This window comes from Platalea leucorodia, assembly GCF_965183815.1.
Source record: "Platalea leucorodia genome assembly, chromosome: 5".
NCBI lineage: Eukaryota > Metazoa > Chordata > Aves > Pelecaniformes > Threskiornithidae > Platalea > Platalea leucorodia.
In genome coordinates this window covers 73,511,972-73,535,622 of record NC_138827.1, presented here as the reverse complement: position 1 = coordinate 73,535,622, position 23,651 = coordinate 73,511,972, and the positions used below count along the sequence as shown (strand labels likewise).

At 38.5% G+C, this 23,651-nt stretch overlaps 1 protein-coding gene across 1 annotated transcript in view; it reads left to right on the top strand.

Moving 5' to 3' along the window:
* PARD3B (par-3 family cell polarity regulator beta) overlaps positions 1–23,651 on the top strand; it is a gene marked incomplete at its 5' end in the record, with an annotated part of 288,181 nt that overhangs the window by 126,228 nt on the left and 138,302 nt on the right. The window contains 2 exons of the mRNA XM_082311454.1: positions 20,671–20,877; positions 21,868–22,102. Of these exons, the coding sequence (XP_082167580.1) occupies positions 20,671–20,877; positions 21,868–22,102 (442 nt within the window). The remainder of the gene's footprint in view (positions 1–20,670; positions 20,878–21,867; positions 22,103–23,651) is intronic.

Below are 23,651 nucleotides of genomic sequence, written 5' to 3'. Positions count from 1 at the left end.
GAGTTGGAGCTTCCTAATGTCTCATATTCCAGGTTGTTTCTGACACGAGAGTAGGAGAGTTTCTACTTCAGAGGAGTGGACGCGTCTATATGAGGATTGCTATATCGGGCAGAAATAAAGCTTTCTGTGAAAGCAGAAGCAGTGTAACTGTGTTAGTGCAGAATTTCACACCGGATAATAGATACTGTAATTCTGCAGAAGTGGTAGTTAGGACTTGGGATCTTGGCATCTCTGGAAACTAGAATATCATGCCCAGTAAGAATCGTTACTAAATATGAAGTGATTGGAGATGGCAAAATGAAAAACACCAAGCAAGCTGGTATTAACCTTAATCAAAGAATAAGAAACAGTAAGTTTTAAGTTTGAAGAATATAAGGAATTTGGTGTGCTTTTTATTGAAACTGTGAAGATTCAAAGTAAGGCACAACAGCCACCAAAACAAGTTTAACGTTTACAGTCCTGGGGACTTCTTGCTGTATGTTGATCTTGAAATCAGAGAGCCTCTCTGGTGACGGTGCCTGAACAGATGGCTCCTGAAAGTGCCTGCATGACTGATAGTAAGCTGGTTTCCTTCATGGAACTTCCCCCTTGGCCCTCAGAAGAAAGCTGAAAACAGCAAGTGGATCCATCAGGTGTCCTGCATTTCTAGGGCCTTGTAAGGCTCTTCAGTCATTGGCCCTTTAGCTGGTGACAGCCAGACTGCATCCATTTCAGAAAGCAAAATGAGTTGCCTCAGACTGCATCTTCTGTAATTGAGGAGAAAGTGCCGAGGTGATTCTAACGCCCCTGGGTAACATTTACCACCCTCTGCGGTTAGAACTGGAGCCACAGCCTTCCTGCCAATCTTTTCTCTGACTATTGGTTTTGTATTCCTTCAAGCAGTATCTGCACATTTTTCAAACTTTGTGGTGAATGATCTGCAGATGTTCAGGAAAGACCTTCAGAGTACTAGGTACTGAAAAGTTGGCTGTGATCAGTGTTGGCAACTACTGTGGCTTTTTTTTAGTTGCTTGTTGTGACCAAAGAAACCAACAGCCACTGTCAAATGCCTCATTTTATTAATCCTTTCCCTCCAGGAGCTGGGTTTTTGCTGGGCATAATACTCAGTGCTGGCAGTGGCTATCCTGAAGTCACTGGTGCCAAGGAGTTAATGAATTTGGAAAACTTCCCAGATAATACATCTGGCCCTCTAACTTACATTTTGAAGTATGAGATGTAGAAAGAAGAGCACTGAACTAAATGAGCTACTGGCTGAAGAGGGGAAGGGGACACTTTTTTTAAACTAGTTGACTGAAAGTTAAAAATGACGTAGCCCTGCAGATGATTTATCTTGTGGTTTTGTTTTGGTTTTTTGATTGTTTTTTGGTTTATGTTTTTTTTTTCTTTTGTAATACCATGTATTTGCCAGTTACATTACCTTCTGAGGCTTGAATATAGACAGGGAAGCATTTTTAATTCTCCGCTTTGAATGATTCTTCTCCTTCATTTTTTATTTTGAAGTCCCATCATGTTGCCATGTCAATAAGAAGGATTTTGAAGGTAGCTGCCAGTAATTGATATTTCTAGTCCAGCTCACTTCTGGAATAGTATCTTGTACAGTGTTTGCCTTCCATAACATTTGAAATAAGGTTTTATTATGTAAAATGGGTTGCTGGTGCTATTTATTAATACACATCTTTGCGTAATAAAAGCTGTGCAGAGCAATACAGTTCAGAAATTAACTTTGAAGGAAAGAATTACATTGTTATTTGTATGTCTCATGAAACAGCATTATTTTTAGTGGGTCTTTTAATACAGCAATGCTACTTAGCGCTTACCTACACAGCACTCCAAAAGTACCCAGAATATCATCCCTAATTAAGTGTCCTACTGAAATGCTTTTTTCTGACTTAAGAGCAGAGTGGGAGAGATTTTTCTGTACATACCAGCGGCAACCCAAATGGAAAGCATTTTGTAGAAGAGTAGAAAGCACTTCCTTGAGTTACCATCGACTACCAGCAGGTACTTTCCTCTTACCTCCAGCAATGGCACTGTGCTGCCCTTTCAAACTATATCAACTTCTCTAGTGTTTACCCTTTTTTCTGCCTAATGTCTCAGTAGATGAAATTCCTCATTGGCCTTAATTTAGGCTTGCATGTGGTTGATGTAGTTCCCAAGCATTTAATTTTTGTCTACAAGTAATAAGCATGATGATTGATATCTTAACCCTATGAGTGTACAGAAGATCCCTATTGACATGACAACAAGCTTATTTATGTTTGGGTTTTTTTTAAAGAAACTTCAAAGCTGATTCTCTCCCCACCGCCCCCCCAGTAGTCTGACATCTATACTGAGGCTATTCTATATCTGATTCTTGCCCCTTTAGTTCTTCACTTTCTGTTGTAAAAATCCTTTCTTTAATCCTTCCCTCCTCTTCAAGCTGGCTCTTAAATTGAAAAGAAAACCTTTGTGGATTGGATATCTGTCTGGGAGGGGAGCAAATCTGTGACCTGAAAGCTTCACCTCCGGATTTTCAAGGGCATTAGCAGACTTAGTGCAGTTATATCTACATAATCTTTATTTCATTGAGTTATATCTACATAGTCTTTATTTCATTGAGTTCTTTTGGCCATTGTGGTACTAGTTCGTGCAGAGCCTTCTGCCTACTGTTCTGCTTATGGTTCCCCTCTGTCCCCCATGGCCAGGAGAGCATGCAGGGCATAGTCAGGTCCTGGGGACAGTTGCTTGCACAGCATGTTTCAGTATTAGTGTGTTTTGTTTTGTTTTCTGGGAGACCATCTCCGTCTCCTGTTCTCTTGCTTGCTTGCTTACTCCTAAGGGATTAGGAAGGAGACATTCTGTCTAGTGTGAATAGCAGGCTGGGGGCAAAGCAGCAAATTCACTGGAGAGGGGCAGACCCTAATGCTCCAATTTACCCAGTTTCAGAATGGTAGTTTCCTTAGTGCCATGTAGCAGCCAGACCCTGACCCTGCTGCACTGAAAGCTTAAATAGGGATCAGTTCCCTTCCAGTGCTATGGTCAGGACCTGGCAAACGGAGGGACAAACAGAACAAAGCTAGAACTTGGCACTAGGAGTTTGCATCTGGTACTGAAGGGTGATTGCACTTACAAAGGTTGCAAACAAAAACCTCAGTTAACTTGCTGTGGCAGTTTTCAAGCTTCTCTGTGCAGTAGGACCAGAACAGAGGATCTGGCATTGATTTGTTTGGGTTTTTCATGTAATTACAATTTTTGTTGCTATCTGCAGTTGGCATAAATTCCTGTATTCAAAAAAGGGGTTGGTTTTTTTGGTTGCCAGTTGTAATACTGCTGTTGACAAACAGAGATGTTATAAAAGAGAAATCCAATATAGTGCAGTTATTCAGATGCCTCTTATTTTTTTATTGCTTTATAATCTGCTCAGATGCTTAATTCTGAAAACAAAATGACAAAATTGTTCGATCGAAATTTCTAGAGTTTAATTCTTTTCTAGAATACAGCACACTGGTTTTAATTTTAAAGGTACAAAACAGAATGAGCATTACATTCAGGACTAAATTTTGTCAGCCATTGCATCAAATAACTCACTGCTTATTGCTGAAATATACATCACAAAATAGCTACAAAGAATAATCCTCAGTCTGAGTTTATATTAAAAGAGCAAATACATTTAAAAAAAAAAAAACAGGAGAAAAATTATTTCTTACAATCATTCTTTTACTTCTGTCCTGTAGGAAATATTGGTAAATCATTAAGTTTCAGGAAAAACCTCTGTCTCCTTTACTCATGGTTTGCTTTTTCTTTCCTCTTTTTGTGTATAAAGTATGGGTATAGTGTGCAGTAGTCGCTGTGTTATCACCTGTTAAGTGTCACGCATGACACATCCCATTACAGATTCTGTGAAACTGGCGCCGTTTGAAGTAAAACTTTCCATTCAAGTGTCAACTGAAGCGTGGGTTTTATTTGCTTTTTTGACAGAGGTTGTTCTTTTACTGCCTCCTAAAAATAACTCTGATATTTGTTTTTATTTAGGAGAGGAAAAGGTAAGAATATATGGCTAGAGGCTGGGAAGAGAGCAAGCTGGGGGGGGGGGTGTGCGGCTAGAAAAGGATGCTGGGGATGGGGGAAAAAGGGAGGTTATGCGTGTGGCTGGGTGGGAAGATGCAGTGTGGGAAAGGGTGACATAACTGAGGCAGAGGGGGAGATTAGCTTGTGCTGATCTAGGACAGTGGATCCAGAAACCACATGGGAAAGAAAAGGGTGGCGGCCAGCATTGCAGTAAAGAAAACTCTGCTTTTCTTTAAAACAAACAAAACCAAACGAACTAAAAAAACCCACACCATAAACCCTACACCTAGGAAACTGTATATACAAACTCTGTTAAAAGAACATAAGTTTGAAGGTTTAAGGTGTCCGAAGTAGGAAACACTAGCTTTAAAGAAGTCTGCAAAGGCAACTCAGACCCTTATAGTGGATGCTGGTGGTGTGAGACTTACATAATCAAACCCTAATTCTTCCCCAAGACTTGACTTTCAGAGCAGAAGAGGGATCTGCTTAAGGGTAACGAAGGCTGTTGTGTAAGGCCCAACCCTCACCTCATTTATTGTTGAAGTTGTAAGATGTGTAGCTGTTTGGTATAGTCTGGTTGGAGGATGTGATGCTAGTGGTGTAGATGATCTCAGGGAAAAGGAAACAATTTTTCTGTTTTCTAGCCATTAAATACTGCTTGAATTATTCTCTAGCTGTGCCTGTGCTCCAGAATTGCTGGGCGCGGGGAGGTGTCTTTAAACCACATGCAGTGAGTAGTGTGTTCTTCACCTTGTTGGTGCCTGAGCTGCATGATTTGCCAAAGTGCTGAACGTATTCAGGCTGCAACCAAAGTCAGTGGCAAAGTGCTGTGAGCCCACGAAATGCTAGATGCTAAGTATTCAGAAGAGGGAGCAGAGGGCAGGGGAATCAAGTCTTGATAATCTTAGAATGGGAACCTGAATTTATCTTCATCCTTCTGTTTCAGTTCATTGTCTCTGAGGCACAGATAGTACACATTTATCTTAAAATGACGTCATTAGTGTTTATTAAAAAAATACTACTTTATAAGGTGTTTCAGAGAAAGATGCATGAAGGACTGTTTAATGCTGATGTCAGAGCAGATATTAAAGTGTGTGTTGAATAAGAATGTAATTGCTGTACATGTGTAAGAAAATATTTTTATATCTTTCCTGAAAGAAGGAAGCTGGAGTTTTGTAAATAAAATTGTCATAATGTGTTTGGGACATAACGTGAAAGTCTATTACAGTGAGTGCATAGAGAGAGATGAGTTAACGATGGACACCTCTGCTGTGGCATTCTCCAAGCCTAAGTGCTTTACTTTGCAATGTTAATAGCACTCTTTTAAGGTCATTTTTTGTATATAATTTTAATACATAGTCTGTTGCTTTAACCACTTTCATTAAAATTTCATGAGCCTTTTCAGAAAATCAGACAGGAAAATGCAAATAAATAATGCATTTTATTTAGTATGTAGTAGATACAGTATTACTGTATGTGTAAACAAATAAAAATGTTTCTTTATTAATATAGCAAACTATGTAGAAAGATCCTACTGTAGTCTATAAACCACATATGCTTTAAAGAATTGCTTTGACTTCAAGTAGCTAGTGCTGGGTCTAAACCTCTGGATTTGGAATGATATAGAGTGATAGTATAAAAAGATTAAGCATCTTAGCTATTGTAGATAAAATGGGGGGTCATGTGTTATAGGGCACAAGACTGAAGCTGAAATCTTAAAGCATTTTCTGAGAGCAAGTACTTAATATTTTATAAAATCTGATCCCTATATAGACTCTCTGCTTGCCTAGTTTCCCTTTTTGTTTTCTACCCTTCTTTTTCCCTTCATGGAAGAGCCCACAAGTAATCTTTTTAACATTCTGAGCTGAGCGCTTACCAGTCAGCACAGTGGTATATGTCCATGATTAGTTTACCTGTCTTTTATACTGCTTCTTCACCCTGCAAGACACCAAAGCAACAGAGGAAGTCCATGTAGGTAGCAAATGTTATTAATGACAAGAGATACGGACATGTACTTGATTGCTTCAAGCCAAAATAACATGTTCACTTAACTTCTGTTTGATGAGAAAAACCCCAGCTTCCTAGCACTATATATGCAGATCAGCACAACCCTCTTTCCATGTTTTTTTGGGTGGTTGGTTGTTTTGGTTTTTTAGAGGAGTCTTGGCTAGGTTCTGACACCCTTTTGTATGTTTAGTACTTTTCAACTGGAGATGCAAGAATCTTTTGATACCCACCTAGAGTAAAAGAAACAGTAAAATGATCAAATGTAGAGCAAACTCTGCCCTTGTTTGTTTTGAGCAGTCACTTACCTTACAGGTAGTCCTGCTCATTTCAGTGTTCCTCAAACCTCAGTGACCGTAAATGGGTTTTTTTCAGACCTACATGGCTTGGCATTAAAAGCTCCACCTCTTTCCTTCTATCTTCTGTCTTGTTACAGCAAATACTTTGTGATCCAAACTAAAAGAAGGGAACTTGGACATTTTTAAGGAATTTTTTATAGCTAACGAAGCAGAGGCAGTAATTCTTCTCCCAGTTTAATGATGAGTTACACTTACAGTGTATGAGGAGTCTTCACTCGCACTGTAATTTGCATTAGCAGAACAGAGTGCCCATTTTGTTAGTGATTTTTAGAAAATGGAAACCAGGAATGACTGCTCGAGTAAATAGAATCAATAAACAATGAAAAGGCCAACAATACTAGAAGAGCTAATACTGGAATATGCTTTTGCAATTTGAGCTTTCGTGTGTTTGTTGTCTTTGGTAGGGAATTGTTCTTAAACTTCAAATAGAATTTCTTAGTACCTTCATATGAATCAATTGCCTGTAGGTTTCAGTTAAGCAGTTTAATTGCTTAATCAGACTAAGAAAACCTAGTGATTAAAATGTAACAGTCATATGGTGTAAGGCAATATCAATATTAGTTCTTACTCAAGGTAGCTGTTTTAGATCAAACTGAATGAACTAAAAGGTAGTATGTTTGTAATGTGCTTTAGCGTACGGGAATATCATTGAAGTCTTCTAAGAGTTAAGAGCACAGAGACTGAAGAGTGACAGAGTCAGCAATAAGACCGTATTAAAGCTGTCACAAAATACCAACTCCAAATCAGAGGGCTTCTGCGCTAAAACAGATTTAAGGGTTGTTGGGTCTTTTTAATAATCTATTTGGAGAAAAATTAACCCATTCTGTGAACAGCACCTAAGCAAGAAGGGACTATTCTGTCAGAACTGACTTGAAATAAACAAATAGCAAAAACAGTTTAAGAGAACGGCAGGAAATTCTGTGCTCAGCTCTTCTATATTGCTGTTCAGAAGAAATGAACCACTAATGTAATCTTTAAAAGGTGAGGAAGGAACTTGTTATTAGCTCTGTTATGGGCTGATGCTTGCAACTTTCATTTCTGTACTTATCTTAACAATTCAGATTCAGTCTGAATGTGAAATCTGAGTAAATTAATATTGTGCCAAAACATCTGTCTTTTCTGTTTAAAATAGAAAACATCTGAAGCATAGGAGCATAAAGGGAATGTAGCAGATGAACTGTACTTTACAAAGTGTTGACAAATCGTAAATAAATCACTGCAGAAACAGATCTATAGTCTTTCCGCTCAAAAGAGAACCAGTACTGCAGAAATATAGGTAGACTTGATCAAAAATGATTAGAGGTACTGAATATTATTCTGTTTTGAGTTGGCATAACACTAAATGCAGTGAGGTTTTGGCCTGTGATTAGAGAGGTTCTGTGTGCTTTCATAATGCAAGTAATGAAGAAATGATAGGAACAGGAGGCAGCAGCATCTTTATTTTTGGGTTTGGTTTTTTGTTTGTTGTTTGTTCTGGACACATTTCATCTGTAACCCATCCCAAGATGATAACAGTGGTCATACTGGACCAGGCAAAAAAGTCCATGTAGCCCATGTCCTCTTTCTAATACCACCAAATGCTAATGCCTAACGAGAAATACAATGATATGACAAGTTGTATCTTATTTCTCCAGGAGCTCTCTTTGCCTTCAAATATTCAGGGACTTAAAAGATTGAAGGCAAAATGGTTTCTGTTTATCTGCTAATCTTCAATAGATTTTGCTTCTCTTGAGTTTTCTTGCTTCCCTTTGAATGCATGTAAACCCTTAGTATCCACAACTGTGCTGGTGTTGGCAGCACCAGGCAGGGGGGGAGTGAGCGAGCGGCTGTGTGGTGCTTAATTGTCGGCTGGGGTTAAACCACGACAACAACTAAAGAAAGTATTCACATAAATGTTTATCAGGGTTGTTGCTGTGAAGAGAAATTATGATTGATTACCCACTACTTTCTTTTTCTCTTACAGCAAGATATGAACCCAACTAGTAGCTTCTTGCTCCTTCCTATGGGACTGCTTTTTCGCAGGGGGGCCAATTAAGCATATGGTAGAACAACCATTACATTTTTTTAATAACATTAACCTTAGCGTTTCAAAATCTGATTTTAGTTTTCTGCTCTGAAGTAAATTCCTTAGTAGGTATGACTATCCAATATGAGGATTGACATACTCATTAAAGGTTGAGGGAAGAAGCTGTCAAGCAGCTCTGATTAACTGTGTGATAATATGCGTGAAGTTTTACGAATTATACAAATATTGAAGTAATTGATTGCCATAAGTCTATACCCAACCACAGTATGGCTTGTTTTGCATTATCTTCTTGAGGAAATGGAATGGCATGCACTTCACAGATTAACCAAATTTCCCTCTTATTGCGGCGGAAATAGTGGTCCACAGTCAGAAAGACTAAAGAAGGCAAAAGTATTTCACAAAAAATAGGATATAGGGCAGAATACAGATGCAAGTGTTCCCTCTTGATACAGAAGAAGCAAAAGTTAGCATAACTGTATAGATGCTTAAAGTTTTTTATGTAAGGTAATCATTGAACACAAGAGCTATTTTCCTATACAGTTGGTCAACCTGAAAAAGTTAAACTGCAGCAGTAGCCACTGTAGAAAGGCAAAATAAGATGTTCTAATACTGCTAGAGAAATCTGGCAGATCTACTTAATATCCTTGAAACTGTTCAAAATGTTTGTGTGCATTTGCTCTTAATGTTTATGAGACTGGCTTTTATTGTAGTTGGAGCAAAAGCTTATAATTTCAAGAATATTAGTGATACTTGTTATTTAGTTTTAAGAATCTACTGAAGGGCTAGTAACACGAGTACTAGTATCTAATTTTTGTATTCTCATAGCATGTAGAAATGCAGCTGAGAAGCGACATGATTGCAAAGAATGAAGTTTTATACCTTTATGTTGTATGACTGCCTGTGTATATATGCCCAAATATATTTGCCTTCACATGTAAGTAAACTGTGTGTTTATGGACAATATCTGGATTTTGAGGGCAAAGAGAGTTCAATGCGCTATCCTTTTATTATTAAATAAGCCAAATATAAAAGAGTTTTGCACCTGATCCATGGTACTGTATTGGTTTTCTGATACAGTTGATTACGGTCTGATTATCCAAGTGCATCCTGATCTACTCGTGGCTAAACTTTGGTTCATGCTTCAAGAGTGTATGGAGTCACTGAGCAGAATCATGTGTTTTCCAATAATATTGAGCCCCAGCTTAGAGGAAACCTTTATTTTTCTAAGATAAGCCATCTTGGATTTGTCTGTATTAAAATGCTGTTTGATTGTGCTTAACCTGTATCAAGTTATCTTGGTTGCAATATCACTGTGGCTGCTGCTCACCATCCTGTTAAACCTGGAGAAATTTGGAATTTTTGGTCATAATTTAGGATAGTGCTTTGACTAACTTCGCCAGAAATGTCCCCATTGGTTGATGAGGGGTGTTACCAAGAGGAGTTGGAATGACTCTTTCTTCTCTTTTGACCATACATTTCTGCAGTCTGGTAACATATTATGTTCGGGAGCATATATGTATCTATTATCCATTTATTGGGCAAGTGAAAGGGATCAAGGTAACGTCATTTGTACGTAGGCAAGAAATATGGATAAGAAAATCGCAAGAAACGTTTGTAATCATTTGCTACTGCAATTAAATCATATTCTAAGTTATTCCATGCAGCCATCCCATTAGCTTATCTAATTTGCCATTTAAACACATTGTGGCAATGCAAAACTGCGTATTGGAAAGATCTTAAACGCATAACTTGGTAATTAATAGAGTAGCATCTTTAGGATACTAAAAATTTCTGCAGGGGAAACAAAACTTAGAGATCTGAGGAGGTTCCCTTTTCCATGGGGTATATTAAAGGCTAGGTGCACATTTGCTAAGCATCTAAGAATGTAACAAGTTTTCCAAAAATACAGATTTGCAAAATGAGCTTATTTGATCTCTCATTCACATCCGTGCTGGTTTCTTTTTAAAAATAACCTTTTCATTAAAATCACACACCATGACATACCTAGCAAGGGAGCTGCAGACCTCTTAAGGAAGTGTTGCACTATGTGTGCCCAAATAAATGTCAAGTGTAAAGCAGTAAATCATATAGACTAGGTCTCAGAGTTAACCAGTATAACTAAAGTAGTATTTTGACTGTATTTTTAAGCAAGGCTGGGATTGTAATCGAGTTGTGAATCGTGTCTGTTAAAACCCCAGAAGACAGCCAGATGTCACTGGGTGTGAGTCTGTGTCTTTGCACACTACAGAACAGTTTAGCACAATCCTTGGCTGCAGCTGTTTAGAAAGAAAATTCCCTGCTGTTTATTCCATGAATTGGACGTGATTTTTTCTAAGGATTCAGTTTTGTGGAAGAAAGCCCTGAAAACACTTTTCATGTTTTAAGACCTACAAAATAATAGTTCTTTAATACTGAAGCCTTCATTTTACTTATGTTCTTTCTGCTCACATGACCCTCTGTCTTGAGTTTCTTTAAACTTTGCAGCTTATTTAAATACATAGACTGAGGAGCATGTGTGAATATTCCTTTCTAACTTCTGGTATGTCAGTAGATGGGATCATTGCAGTTGCTGAAAACATGCACGTGGAATATTATTGTATGCTCACGTACCTACGGGAGCGCATATATATTTCTCTTCCTGTACTTCAGGCACAAGTTTACAGCCAAGTTTACCCAGATCCAGCTAATGTTAGAGGAAATAACCCAGACATGGAAATTAAACTTCCCTTCCCTTCCCTACAAGCTGTAGTGAAGGACCTAGCTCACAGCCTACTTGCATGCAAAGCTTGAAAGGTTTCCTTTCAGTCCTTTTTGAGTTATTGGTGAAAAGGGGGAAAAAAAAGTGTTACCTGGCTGGAAGAATGTACTTTCCCACTCCTCAGTTTTTCAGATATGGCAAGAGGGAGGTGTATTCTTTGGGGGTTTATGTTTTTCTAAAAACAATCCTCGTCTCTGGAATGAGACCAAGCAGAAAAGTTTCAGTACAGAGGATAGTTTAAGGAGAAGGAAAAAAAAAAAAGTTGAAGCATGTAAAATAAAGCTAGGTTAAAGACTCAATATCACTACAACTATGCATTCAGCTGTGAGGAATCTATAATGAAATACTGTTAACAAACTTTTAAGCATTCAAATGATCTTAAAACTCTCACTAGGAAATAAAAAGGAACCTTTGCTGAGGACTTCTGCTGAAAACCTAGATAATCCTTTAAATTCTGTAGAGGTATTGAGTCAGAGCTGTGCCAGATAACTTTCTCTTAGTTAATAGTAGGTTTGACAAAATTCTGCATGTTCCCGTTCAAGAGTTGGATTTTAACATCAACTTTTCAAAATTGTTTCAAGACAAATGTTATTAAACTCACAAACAAAGCAATTTCACAAATATGCATGCCTTTGTGAATGCCCTCTGTGTTGTGTGTATATATATATAGATTGATTGATTACAGGTGTAGATGTACCTTTTTTACAGGTTATCTGCTGGCAAGTTCAAGCAAAATGTGCATTAATTTCTTAAACTGAAAATTAACCTATGCACTTTCCATTTAAACATGTACAAATAAACAGAAGAAAGTACGTTTTCATAACTTCTTCTGGAAATCAATCTATAAACTGAACCAAATGTAGATTAGGAGCAAAAGATGTGAGTTCACGACTTCTTTTGGTCTGCTTTATCTTAAAGTGCTGTAAGGAACGAACTGTCTTGCATTTCTGTGCTAATAGGACACGCTAATCACTGGAAAAGGTGATTCTGGTTTTGTTCAGGGTTTATTCGTAAGGGTTATTATTGGAAATGGCTCATTTACTCTGTATGTGCCTGAGACAGAAAGTCTGAGTCCTCTGAAGCTTTTGTAAATACACGTTGCAGAATCTTCCCAGACTGAGATGTTTGCCTGTTTGTAGTTGGCTAATCCAGAAGTGGTTCCCTGATAAGGTTAATGCCCAGTTAATTGCTCCTAGCCTTGACATACAGTTTAATTGCTACTTGGCCAACATATGTTTGTTGCTTGCTCTGCATAGAATTCTAGTGGATGTAGTGATGCAAACCACGGACTGGTGGAGGGCAAACAAAATAAATACAGTATTTTATGTTCTTTTAATTCAGGGCCAAGTGGATTTGGATGAAGTGTTTATTTAGTTTGCTGGCTGCTTCAGATGCTGTGGCATATTGATTCCTTTTATTACGAGCAGCCATTTAACCTGACCCCTCTCAGATCCAGTATTTTAAAAGCCATAAATTTTAACTTTACTTATGAGCAAGGACTGAAATGCTGTGAAAGCCTTTTTATTAGCAGAGCTTTGCCTTACTCCATGTTCATGTGTCACCCATGGCAACAATATTTAGAGCATCTTAAATTAGAGCGGCTGTTGGGCAGTTTGGTGTGGGGGGGTAGCAATAAAGAGAGCTCATAAATATCTCAGGCATGTAGGATTCACTGATCAGAGTGTGGGCAGGTGTACAAAAGCAATGCCATTATTAGCAAAAGGTATCCTTTTTCCAGGTTATTTTGTTAAAAATCTAGCTTTTTTTTTTCTTAGTCTTAATGTTCACAGATACAGAAAAGCACACACAAAGGAAGTGTTCTATATAATTTACTTTTTTAATTGCAAGTTAAATTGGTGAAATTGAAATGTATTTTCTTTGTTGCCTTGGCTTGGCTTTTCTATTGCAATAATCATCTTCCTTGTTGGTGCCGTAGCCTAAATTAATCCCTGAATGATGCTTAAAGCAATCTTTAACATGCAGCTTATATGAGTGTTTGTAAAAATGTGTCCAGGCCAAAACTTGACACATAAAAATGACATACCACTTTTTAAAAAACAAAAATAATTCTGAATAAAATGATTGATGTGAGACAATTTCTTTCTGCATTCACATGTAAAGGACTAAAAAAAAAAGCTTTGAATTAGCGAAGAAAGCAGAAAGCTTAATATGAACTTTTTGCATCCTTTTAATTTGTTATTTGTGATTTAAATTAGTCATTTTCAAAAGTATGATTTCAGGCTTGATGACTAAGATGGAGTAATAATTCAGCAGCTTATTTCAAAATAGGCTTAAGGCTTAACAAAATAGATAGATCATAACCGTGAATTTAATGTAAGTATTGGCTTGCTTTCTTCTGTTCTGCTACTGAAGAAGTTTCCTCCTCTGTCCCACAGGTCAAAGGGAATGCTCTAGATGTTAGCCTCGTACCATTAAAAGTGACTTTGTTTAAATATTAGTGCAGGGACTCTCACTTTATTTTAAACTTTGGCCTAGGAACAAAAATGTTGGTTTAGTTTGAGAAGTGTAATTTATATCAATTAATCTCAGAAAGTGTCACATTTCCCAGTCTTTTAAAGCCGGATTGAAATGTTTGACCTTATCAGAGGGTGGGTGTGGAAGTAGCAGTAAAGCAATCGCGGGGCACTGGAATTTTGTTACTACTGCTCAATTCCAGACTGATCAGTTTACAAGGTGCCTGAAATCACCGGGGAATCATATTTTCTAAAAACTGGACTTTTTCCTGTCTGCATTGCCTTTCCTATAGCTGTTTTCCTCTAGCAGGTTGTAACAGCTATATCTAAAACAAATTTCATATACATAAATATCCTTGAGGAGCAAGCTCCTGCTTTGTAGAAAGTCAGGTAGCTTAATTTATACTGGGACCCGTTTGAAGGGCAAGCGCTTCAGTTTGCACCAACTAGAGAGAGAACACTAGCCTGCTGGAGGCGGAGGGATTCAAATGCCTAGGAAAACTTTTCACTGCATGCAGAGCTATGCTGTGAAGTGGAAGGTTATGTGAGAGGTTAAACTTGTGTAACCAAATGAAGAAAACTAATTATTTCAACAGATAACATCAGACATTCTTTTGTGCAAAGACAGGCTTGGCTGCATTTTGTCCAGCATTCAGCCCTAACCTAGCAAATGCATGTGCCCTTTCCCTGAGAGCTTTTGCTTGAACTGCTTTCTTCTTTTGCTCCTAATTCTTAGCTTTAATATTGTTGCACTGTGAAACTTATTAGCATTTTTGAGATGTTTAATGCTGTACATATTATTCTTTTTGAAATATTAACACATTCTTTTGCAGTGTTGTTGTTGTTGTTAGCGATAAGACTATAGAAAAGAGCGACATGAGCATATGTTTCCAAGATGACAGCAGTGCATTTTCGCCTCTTGCCTAATGGCTGCCTTATTCCAAGCCTTTCCTCTTCAGTTGGCTAAAGCTCAGTGTACCTTTTAGGCTAAAAATTGTGAACTGCCATTATTCACAGTTGAAATTGCAGTTTGTGCAAATATGGGCTAAATTGCAATCATTATATGTAGTAGATTGCAATATCTGTAAATCTGAAGACTGTACCTGGCTCTTTTAATCAGAGAACTTGTTAAATTCTCCCATGCTTTGATTTCACTCAGATATTTTTTTTTTCCCCCCCCTGTCAGGTGTAGGGTTGTTCTGTGTTCAGTATTCCTGCTTCTAATTTGGAATGCTTGGTTTGAGGTATAAAATGAGCAAAACGATACATGTTTTCTTTAATATGTGAGTGCAAAATAGTGATTTTTCTCTTGCTTTTTATCAAGCCCTTCATAATCTTTTCTATGCTACCTGTATAAACTAGTGTCAAAGAAAAGGCTACAGTATCATCTAAGGTTATTCTACAAAAATGTCCTATTAAAGCTCTTCATTTGAAAATCACAAACGAAATGATGTAATGACTTTCAAATTCCTCCTTCCAAAATCATTCTCTGCATTGAATCGATTGATGATTGAGGACGTATCTGAATATAAAAATAGAAGTGAGATGAAAAAATCCTTTGCAGTTGTGCATACTGTGAATCCTACCAGAAATAAATGAAACTACATTAAACAAAATGGTTCAGAAAGAATTGAACATGAATTAATTTAAGTCACCATATGATGTTGCAACCCTGTGGGTAAAAATCATGTCTGTCTACCTATTCTCTGATGTTTATGGCACATGGAGATTGGTAATAATGACAAATGTTTTATCTTTTCACCTTAAGCTTATTGAAAGAGACACTCACAGTTTTCACTTTATCCACCAATTTATTTAGAGGTAAATTTCCAAAAGGAGCCAAGGGGAGAGGAAAGCAGTCAAGTCTTACTGGCTGTCTCTTGCCTTTTGTATCTTTGGACATCTTTCACTTGGATAACAGATTTGGTTCATTCTCATACAAAAGGTTTCCCTACAGCAGGGATATATTTTGACTAAATTTTGCTGAGGGGCCTATTTTACCAGCCTGATACATATATCATTTGATTCTGTACAACAGAAATCCTGCTTTTTCCTTCCTGAACAAAAGTTGGGGTGTTTCTGAAACCATGTTTGCTATCCTCACCTCTGCATGGGCAATATAAGGTTACCAATACGTTCGTTTGTGTTAAAAAAGCAAACAAACCAAAACATATATGTGATCTGTGAATTGATTGTATTTTGAAAATCATGGGAACATATATGCATTGAAAGATATTTTAAACATGCCTCAATTTCTTTAGAGAAGCGATAACTATAGAGCGAGCAGTTACATCAGTTAGGTTGGGGTAGGCCCGAGTTCAGTAAGGCTAAGTTGGGCATCGTGAATGTTACCCAAGGTGTATGTCCAAAGCAGAACAGGCAGGGGGCTGTAGCTGCTTCCTGAGAAGCTGTTGGCATATCTCACTCTTGAGTCCTACCACAAAAGAAGTCAGCCTTGGTGTTTCATGAACACAGAGTTGTTTGCCTGCTAAAAGCACTCACATGCTATCTACAGCATCCCGCTGCCCACAGGGTAAAAGACTCATTGTTTTCATAACTATTTTCTCTTCCCTAGTAATACATGCACCTCCATCATGTGTGATGCAGTAGGAACCAGGAATGGCGTGTGTTCAGGGCTCCGGTAAATACGGAGCCAGACTATTTATAATCTATTACAACTTTGTGTTTATTCCCGTTTCTCAATCTCAGTGACACTTTCCCTTCTTTTTCTCTTCATAACTGGTTTTTACCTCACTATATCTTTCAAAATATAAATAGTAAATTAATCTAGCTCACACAAATATGTTCCTCTAAATATCATCCTTCAGGCATATTCGTATGGTTCTGGTTTTCAAGAAGAATCATTATCTAAGAAGTAAATTAATGGTAAATATATAAAATGTTTACTGTTTAGGGTGTCTTAGGAGTTGTATTTCATTTAGAGTGGCAGTGATTCATGGCTTCTCTTCAATTCCCCTCTCTCTACACATGCCTTTGGGGTGGGTTGCATTGCCCACAACGCTGTGTCATTTGTTTCCCTTTGATTTTCATGACTGACATCTTGCTTTTGGCATGTTTCCTTCTGCTGGGCTATTAAAAAAAAAAGGAATGTGCAGATGTGGGAAAAAGAGAAGCCTGGAAATACCTGAAACTAATAATAATAGTAATAAAAGAACAGAAAGCAGGTTTACTTTTACTATACATTAAGGAAAAAAAAAAATCTGTGGTGGCCATGTTGGCATTGAGCAGAAAATTATGGTATGGGTAATACCATCTTCCAGTTAAAGGATGATCAGTTACAGATCTCATCTAGGAACCAGCAACTTGGTTTCAGCCAGTTGTAGGCAGGTACTGACTTTCTCTCATAAATTCAGTAGAGATGCATGAAGTAATTCACCATTATAAAAAAAAAAAAAAATAAAGTGGATGCTTCAGTTGACTTTTTATCATTGTACTACAAGAAGCAGTAAAATGAGGGCTCAAGAATTTAAAATCCATAAAAAGAAACATTTTTACACAGTGAACAATTAAATTTCTCATTGCCAAACTATATTTTGTATTCCAAATCTGGGTAGGGAGGTCTGCAGAAGTGGAAAAGGTACTGGGGGGGACAGGGGAGGGAAGTTTCCCTAGGTGGGATCTGGTGGTACTTCATTACAGAGTTGTGCATTTCTTTGTAAAGCATCCAGTAACAGATGCCGGCTGTGAAAGCAAGGGGACTGATCTCCCTGCTTAGGGGAGCTCCTTAGCTCCTGTATCTTTAGTTGTGCACTGATATGTGATTGTTGCAGCCTTACAATGAAAGAAAAAAGGAATAAAAGCTGAATTAAAAAATATGAAGTTCTCACTGAAAACCCTGGTGAGAATGTCGAAGGATGTAAACTCCTTAACTGAATGTTCCCCTTCTTAATGAGGTTGCATTGCTACTACTGTCATCAATTAGAAAAAATTCAATTATTTTTCACCTGGATTCAGATGCTTCTTTATGGGTGGATTTTCATGGTAACAGTGATAAACTTCCCATGTTGCCAGTGAAATTTCAGACTAAATTATTACAATCTTAGAAAGGGGCAACTAAATGCTTAATACTAATCTGTGACTAAAGGTTCTCGGTAATTGAATAAATGAGGACACCTTTTAAATGGTAGTACACAGGAAGATCACAGATGAAATTTCACTTTCTTTGCCAGTGAGGGAAAAATACAGTTAATCTTTGCCATTTTATACTGTCCTTTAAGGTAACACATTATTTGATGATGTTAGGCAATGAAGCAAACAATAGCCGATTTTATTTCTTTTGGAGACATTAGAAAAAAAAAAATCAGTCTTCCAAGGTAGTGGGGTTCTGAATTTACTTGGTAGCTAAAGAGTGCCACTTAGTTTCTTTTTTCCTCTTTTTAGTAGCAAACTGAAAATACTACAGGAAAGTCACTGTAAGTGTTCTCTTTAAAATGTCAAAACCCAGGAAGTTATTGCTAGTTATTTCTAAAATTAATTCCTCAGGGGGACTTTCATGTTAGGACAAAACAGCAAAATAAAGACTGTTTATACAGAAAGGAACATACTTTGCCAATAACTCCAAGTTTCCTATGTAGTTGTCTAAGGCAAGTATTGGACGAAGAACCTTTTCTTGGTGACCCTGACTGAACTAGATAGTATGTGACTGGGTGCCTAAAAACTGCATCACAGTGTGTGTGGGGCAAACTGTAGCAAGGCTGAGGTACATGTAACATTTGAGTCTGTCACTCCAAACCTTAGGTGTTGGCTTAGATTCTCTTCGGAATGGCCTTCGTACATTAAGAGTAGTCATCCAGTCTGAGTTATTGGCTTAGCTTTATATAAGACAGGCTCTAACCAGTATTTAACCTGAGACTTTTTTTTTTTCCAGGTAATACAGCTTAGGGCACTAATTTAATGTAGCACAGCTTGTACTGGGATGTGTACATAAACACCTTTGTGCTGGCTTTTGACACAGCTATTTCAGGTGGCTGGGTAGCTGCAGCAGCCTGGAAATCAGCATTGCCTGCAAAACCTGTCCGAGCCACGGGCGCCCGCTGATACCCGCGGTCCGCAGCTGTGCAGAGCGGTGGCCCTTCCCAGCAACTGCACTGCCCACTTCTGGAGATGAGGCTGTGGCCATTGCTTCCTTGCAGATGCTGTAGTCGCCTTTAAACCATCCCCTAGTGGATACCGCTCCTTGGAGGCCCTGCAAGCAGTGCACTGTGTGCCTGCTGCCCACAGAGGTGGGAGCCGTAGCCCCTGGCATGCGTTTGCCCACCTCTGCCCAGGCAGCCGCCAGCTTAGGCCTGTGACCCAGCCTGGCTGAGACCTCTGCTTTCTGCCAGATTTACTGCTGTGCCCTATGTTCTGTGAAAGCAACCCATCACAGCTGTTTTCTGACTGAAAAACAAGAAAGATTTTCTTGGCTGATCAGAGTGGCTTTCACTTTGCCGCCTTTTACAGCGGTTATGCTTCTCTTGGTTTTGCTCCTTCTCAGCCTGAGATAGGCACCACATTGCCTTTTGCTAATGCACAAGTTTTTAGTGATTTTAAGCACCTTTATATTGTATGCAAGTCATTGCTCTAATTCCATTTTAGCACTTGCTGATTTGCTAATAGTGGTAGTCTCCAGAATGGCAATTAGTGAACAGAAGAAGGTTGCACTGTGTGACCAAACAACCAGGCTTCCCTTAAACTTGTTTCCGCACCCACACACACCACACACACCCCCACCTTATTTTCAGCTGCATATCAGTCTGCAGGTAATGGAAGTGTAGATTGCTTCATGTAGACACTGCTGATGAGTCTCTATTTGGTACCAATTCTTAGCTTTTTTCTTTCTAAGAATTCACTGTTTAACCATCATGCTGTTTTAGTTCAGAAATACCTGCACTCTAGGATTGCTAAAATTGCAGCAGATAGTACTAACATATCTGTCTTTTCTGTGATCCCTGAATCTCTTCAGGCATGACAGTATATGGACATGTATGTGAAGGTCTTCTGTTCTTATATTCTCCTGTTGCTTGCATTAGTATCACTTACAAGTTGAAAACAAAAGCATTTGTGTTCTCAAAGACAGAAGGCATATTGCAAGGCAAAGTCTCTTCCTCAGTTTCTGTATGTCACATTTACTGTTCTGCCATATAAAAGCGAAGTAGATGCTACAAATGCTTTTAAATTAAGCTGTGAAGTTCTTTGTTGATTGGTATGCATGTATTAGTTGAACTTTTTTCTTTACCCATTCTACTATCCTTATATTAATGCTAATTAATGCTGCCACAAAATAAAGCCTTTCTAGGGTCAGATAGTCAAGCATTCAAAGAGAGGAAAGGTTTGGGAGACTTGGGAAGGTATTTATTCTTTTTTGTATGAAGTGCTTTCTTATGCCTATAAACAAGGAAGGAGGCAGCAGCATCATCGATGTTATGCTGTACTTTGCTGGAAACACTTGTTTCTTGAAAAACCTGCTGTGTATGTTGATATCATAGCACCAGTTTCAGCTTGAAGAAAAAAGTTGGATAAGACTGTGAGAAAACTAATAATATCTTCTCACAGGAGAAATGTCTTTGAAAATATCAACCATTCATACAACCTGATTCATTCTAAAAATCAAAACTCTTGTTGTGTAGCAGTGTTAATGTGAGTCTAAGGATAATGTTCTCCTTGAGACTTTTAGCAGTGTCCAGTTGGGCGCTGCTGTCAAAGAGGGAAGAATCAACCCCATCCTTATTACTGGTGCAGGCTTTAAAGTAACACAGAGCAAGCCATCTATTGCCCATCACTGTTGTCAGGTCTGTAAATTATGCGCCATTCCCTTCAAGTCTGAACGGGGATATCTACCAAACTAGGTTTAACTTGATGTTATTTTTAGAACAAATTACATTGATTGCATACTATTTCAAAGGCCTCAAGTAATAAAGTATACAATTAAATGTATCTGTCTGTCTAGTTTCATTCCTCTGTGTAGTTTTCGGTATGAAAACTTAACTATTTGTTTTCCAGACTCTTCTGGCAAAGATTTCGGTCCTACTCTGGGATTGAAGAAGTCCAGCTCTCTTGAGAGTCTTCAGACTGCTGTGGCTGAAGTTAGGAAGAACGAACTCCCTTTTCACAGACCCAGGCCTCACGTGGTCCGTGGTCGGGGGTGTAATGAGAGTTTCCGAGCTGCCATTGACAAATCTTACGATGGACCTGAAGATGGAGAAGAGGGTATGTTGCTAATGGTGCTTATTGAGCGAGCCACCTTCACTTAGCACTGCTGAGGGCCAACTCAATAAAGCACAGAAGCAAGCGATTTAGTCCAATTGAAGTTGATCACATTTTAAAAGATGCTCATGTCTTCCACTGAATAGAGCTGTCTTTGCAGTACCCCATCCAGCCTTGACTGGGTTTAGTGTAAAGTCTTTCACAGATCTCTGTTGGGGTGGGGGTGGGTTGGAGGATTTAGAACTCAATCCTTAAATAATTATATTTTTCAACTTCAAGAAGCAGCTGCCTTCTTCAGATTACATTAAAAATTATCTTGCTTGTTTTACAGAGCTGTCTACAATTCCTCCTTCTCCAACCAGGAAGCTTGTTTCCTGTTATAGACAAGGCAGAGTGTATTGATAGCACCCTGCTGCTCATTCTGTCACCATGGGCTTATAGACCCCAGTCGGGAAATATGTCTCCTTTAGCACGAAGCATAAAACTGTGCTTGGATCCTGAGCCCCCCAAATAGAAACAACACAGCTTTTCTCCAACCAGACAGAACAGTTTATGTATTTCTTGTTCAGCCATTAAAATAGAAAGATTCCAGGGAGTGAATGAAATCGTTTTGTTACGTAGGTTGGTTATGTCAGTCGCCAGAATCTCTTGTTGAAGTAAGCTCTCAGTGTTTGCATCCCAGCATGTCAGTTTTTCTCAAGCTGATGGAGGTTAACAAGCTAGATTTCAAACAGAATGATGTCTAACCATGTCAGGATTTTTGTATCGGAAATAATAACTAGAAAACAAGTCACTAAAGTAACTGTATTTAATTTACAATAGAAATCTGCTTGAATTCACTAGATATGTTTAGTCTGCCTTTTAAATTACTCAATTAAATGAGTAAGTGTTGTGAGTCATTTGAGCGCTTTGTAGACACTCACGCTGTATTTCATGTGTTTGCATTTTGGTGGCCCCTAGCCATCCTCACTGCTTCTTTTTCATTCTGTGCAGATGGTTTCTCTGATAAGAGCTCTCACTCTGGTCAAGAAGCTCAGAACATGGAATCTGCCCCGCCAGGGAACCCTGAAATAGAAGATGCAGAAACCAAAGCAAAAAAAGACAAAAAAAATAGAGAGAAAGAGAAGAAAAAGGAAAAGGGCAAATCTAAAATCAAAGAGAAGAAAAGGAAGGAAGAAAATGAAGATCCAGAAAAGAAAAAGAAGAAGGGCTTTGGTGTCATGTTGAGGTACAGCATTTTAAAAAGCAGAACAGCTACCTATTCTCATGATAATGTAGGAAACAACTGATACTCTCATAAAGCAGTGGGAAAATTATTTCACTTGGACTCAAAATAATGTTTATGTTATTTAAAAAGAAAGCAGTTTATACTTTTACACCAAACTTGTAGCTGAGGCAGAAGACATTTGGCAGACAAAATGTCTTTTTGTGCCTTTGAAATTCATTCCCATATGTCAGAAAAGATTCAAGGTTTCAGGCTAAAAACAAGCGTGTGTCAGTGGCGGAGGCTTTGTGGGGAATATTTGTGAGTAATACATGGCCCACTCCCACACTCAGACCTTCACCTTCCCTTCCCTTGCTTATCTGCTTCCTTTACAAGCTTTGGGGAGAGCAGGAGTGCTCGTGGTACTGTAAACAGTCTAGTAACATTTGCAGTTGCTGAAAACCACTAGCTGTGATAAAATCTTTGCTTCACAGCTTCAGCCATTGCTTGCAGTGGTCAAAAGCTCACCATCCTCCCTGCCCAGCGTGCAAGTGTTTGGATTTCTTCTGTGGTTATTGGTTGGTTTTGCATCTCTGGAATCATCAGAGATTAGACAAAGTTCTTCAGGCCATTTCCTTGCTATTGCTGGAGCCGTTGGTGCTGCAGGCACTCTGGTTGCTATCACCCCTGCCTCTGGTACCTGTTTACTCTGTTGAGGATTAAAGTGTTTCCATTTAAGTAGATCTTTGCAATTAATATAGGGTATGTGAATGAAATTTAATGATCACCTGGGGGAGATTAGACTGTATGATCATGTGGTTACTGTGTGGCACTGAACACTTAACGTTAGCTTTAGGAGGCTGTTGGTGTTTCTTAGCATGCTGTACTGTAGACAAGCCAGATACATACAAAAGCCACAATCATTGCTTAGGCAAAGATGCATTTAACTAGTAATCTAAGAAATTCAGCTGCAAGGTCATTCACTTAGAATGATATTTGTCAGGACAGTGATATATGAACTCACGTTGCAGCTTTCTGTTGGTGTGTCCTCTGGAGTCAAATGGCCTGTGTTATATTGACATGGAAGGTTTTAGCTGACTTTCTTCCATGTGTCGTCAATAGGAATCCTCAAAACTGTCCTATCAACTTTTGAACACCGTAGAGAGATTGTCAAAAATATACAGGCATGCTTATGTGCTGAATTTGCATGATTTCAGCAGTTGTTAGTGTTCGTAAGATGAAGGTGTGTGGGTATACCAGTCTGCATTCAAGTGGGGCTCTTTAGGAATGCTGAGGCGGTGCATAGTCACACCTGTGCATTGCACCTGCATTTGTGTTCATACTGTTTAAAGAAATAGGGCTTAACATGAAACAGTAGTCAAAACACTGAATAATTAGGAGGGTGACTTCAACAACTCTCCTGTGTATCTTAAGCTTTATGTCTGTTTTCATTCTTTTTTTTAACTCTTTGGCATGAATAGGGCTATTGGAAGAGGAGGGGAGTGACACAGAGGTCTGACAAAAGCATAAGTATTCTGTTTCATGTATCACTGGCAGATTTGAAGTTTGAAGT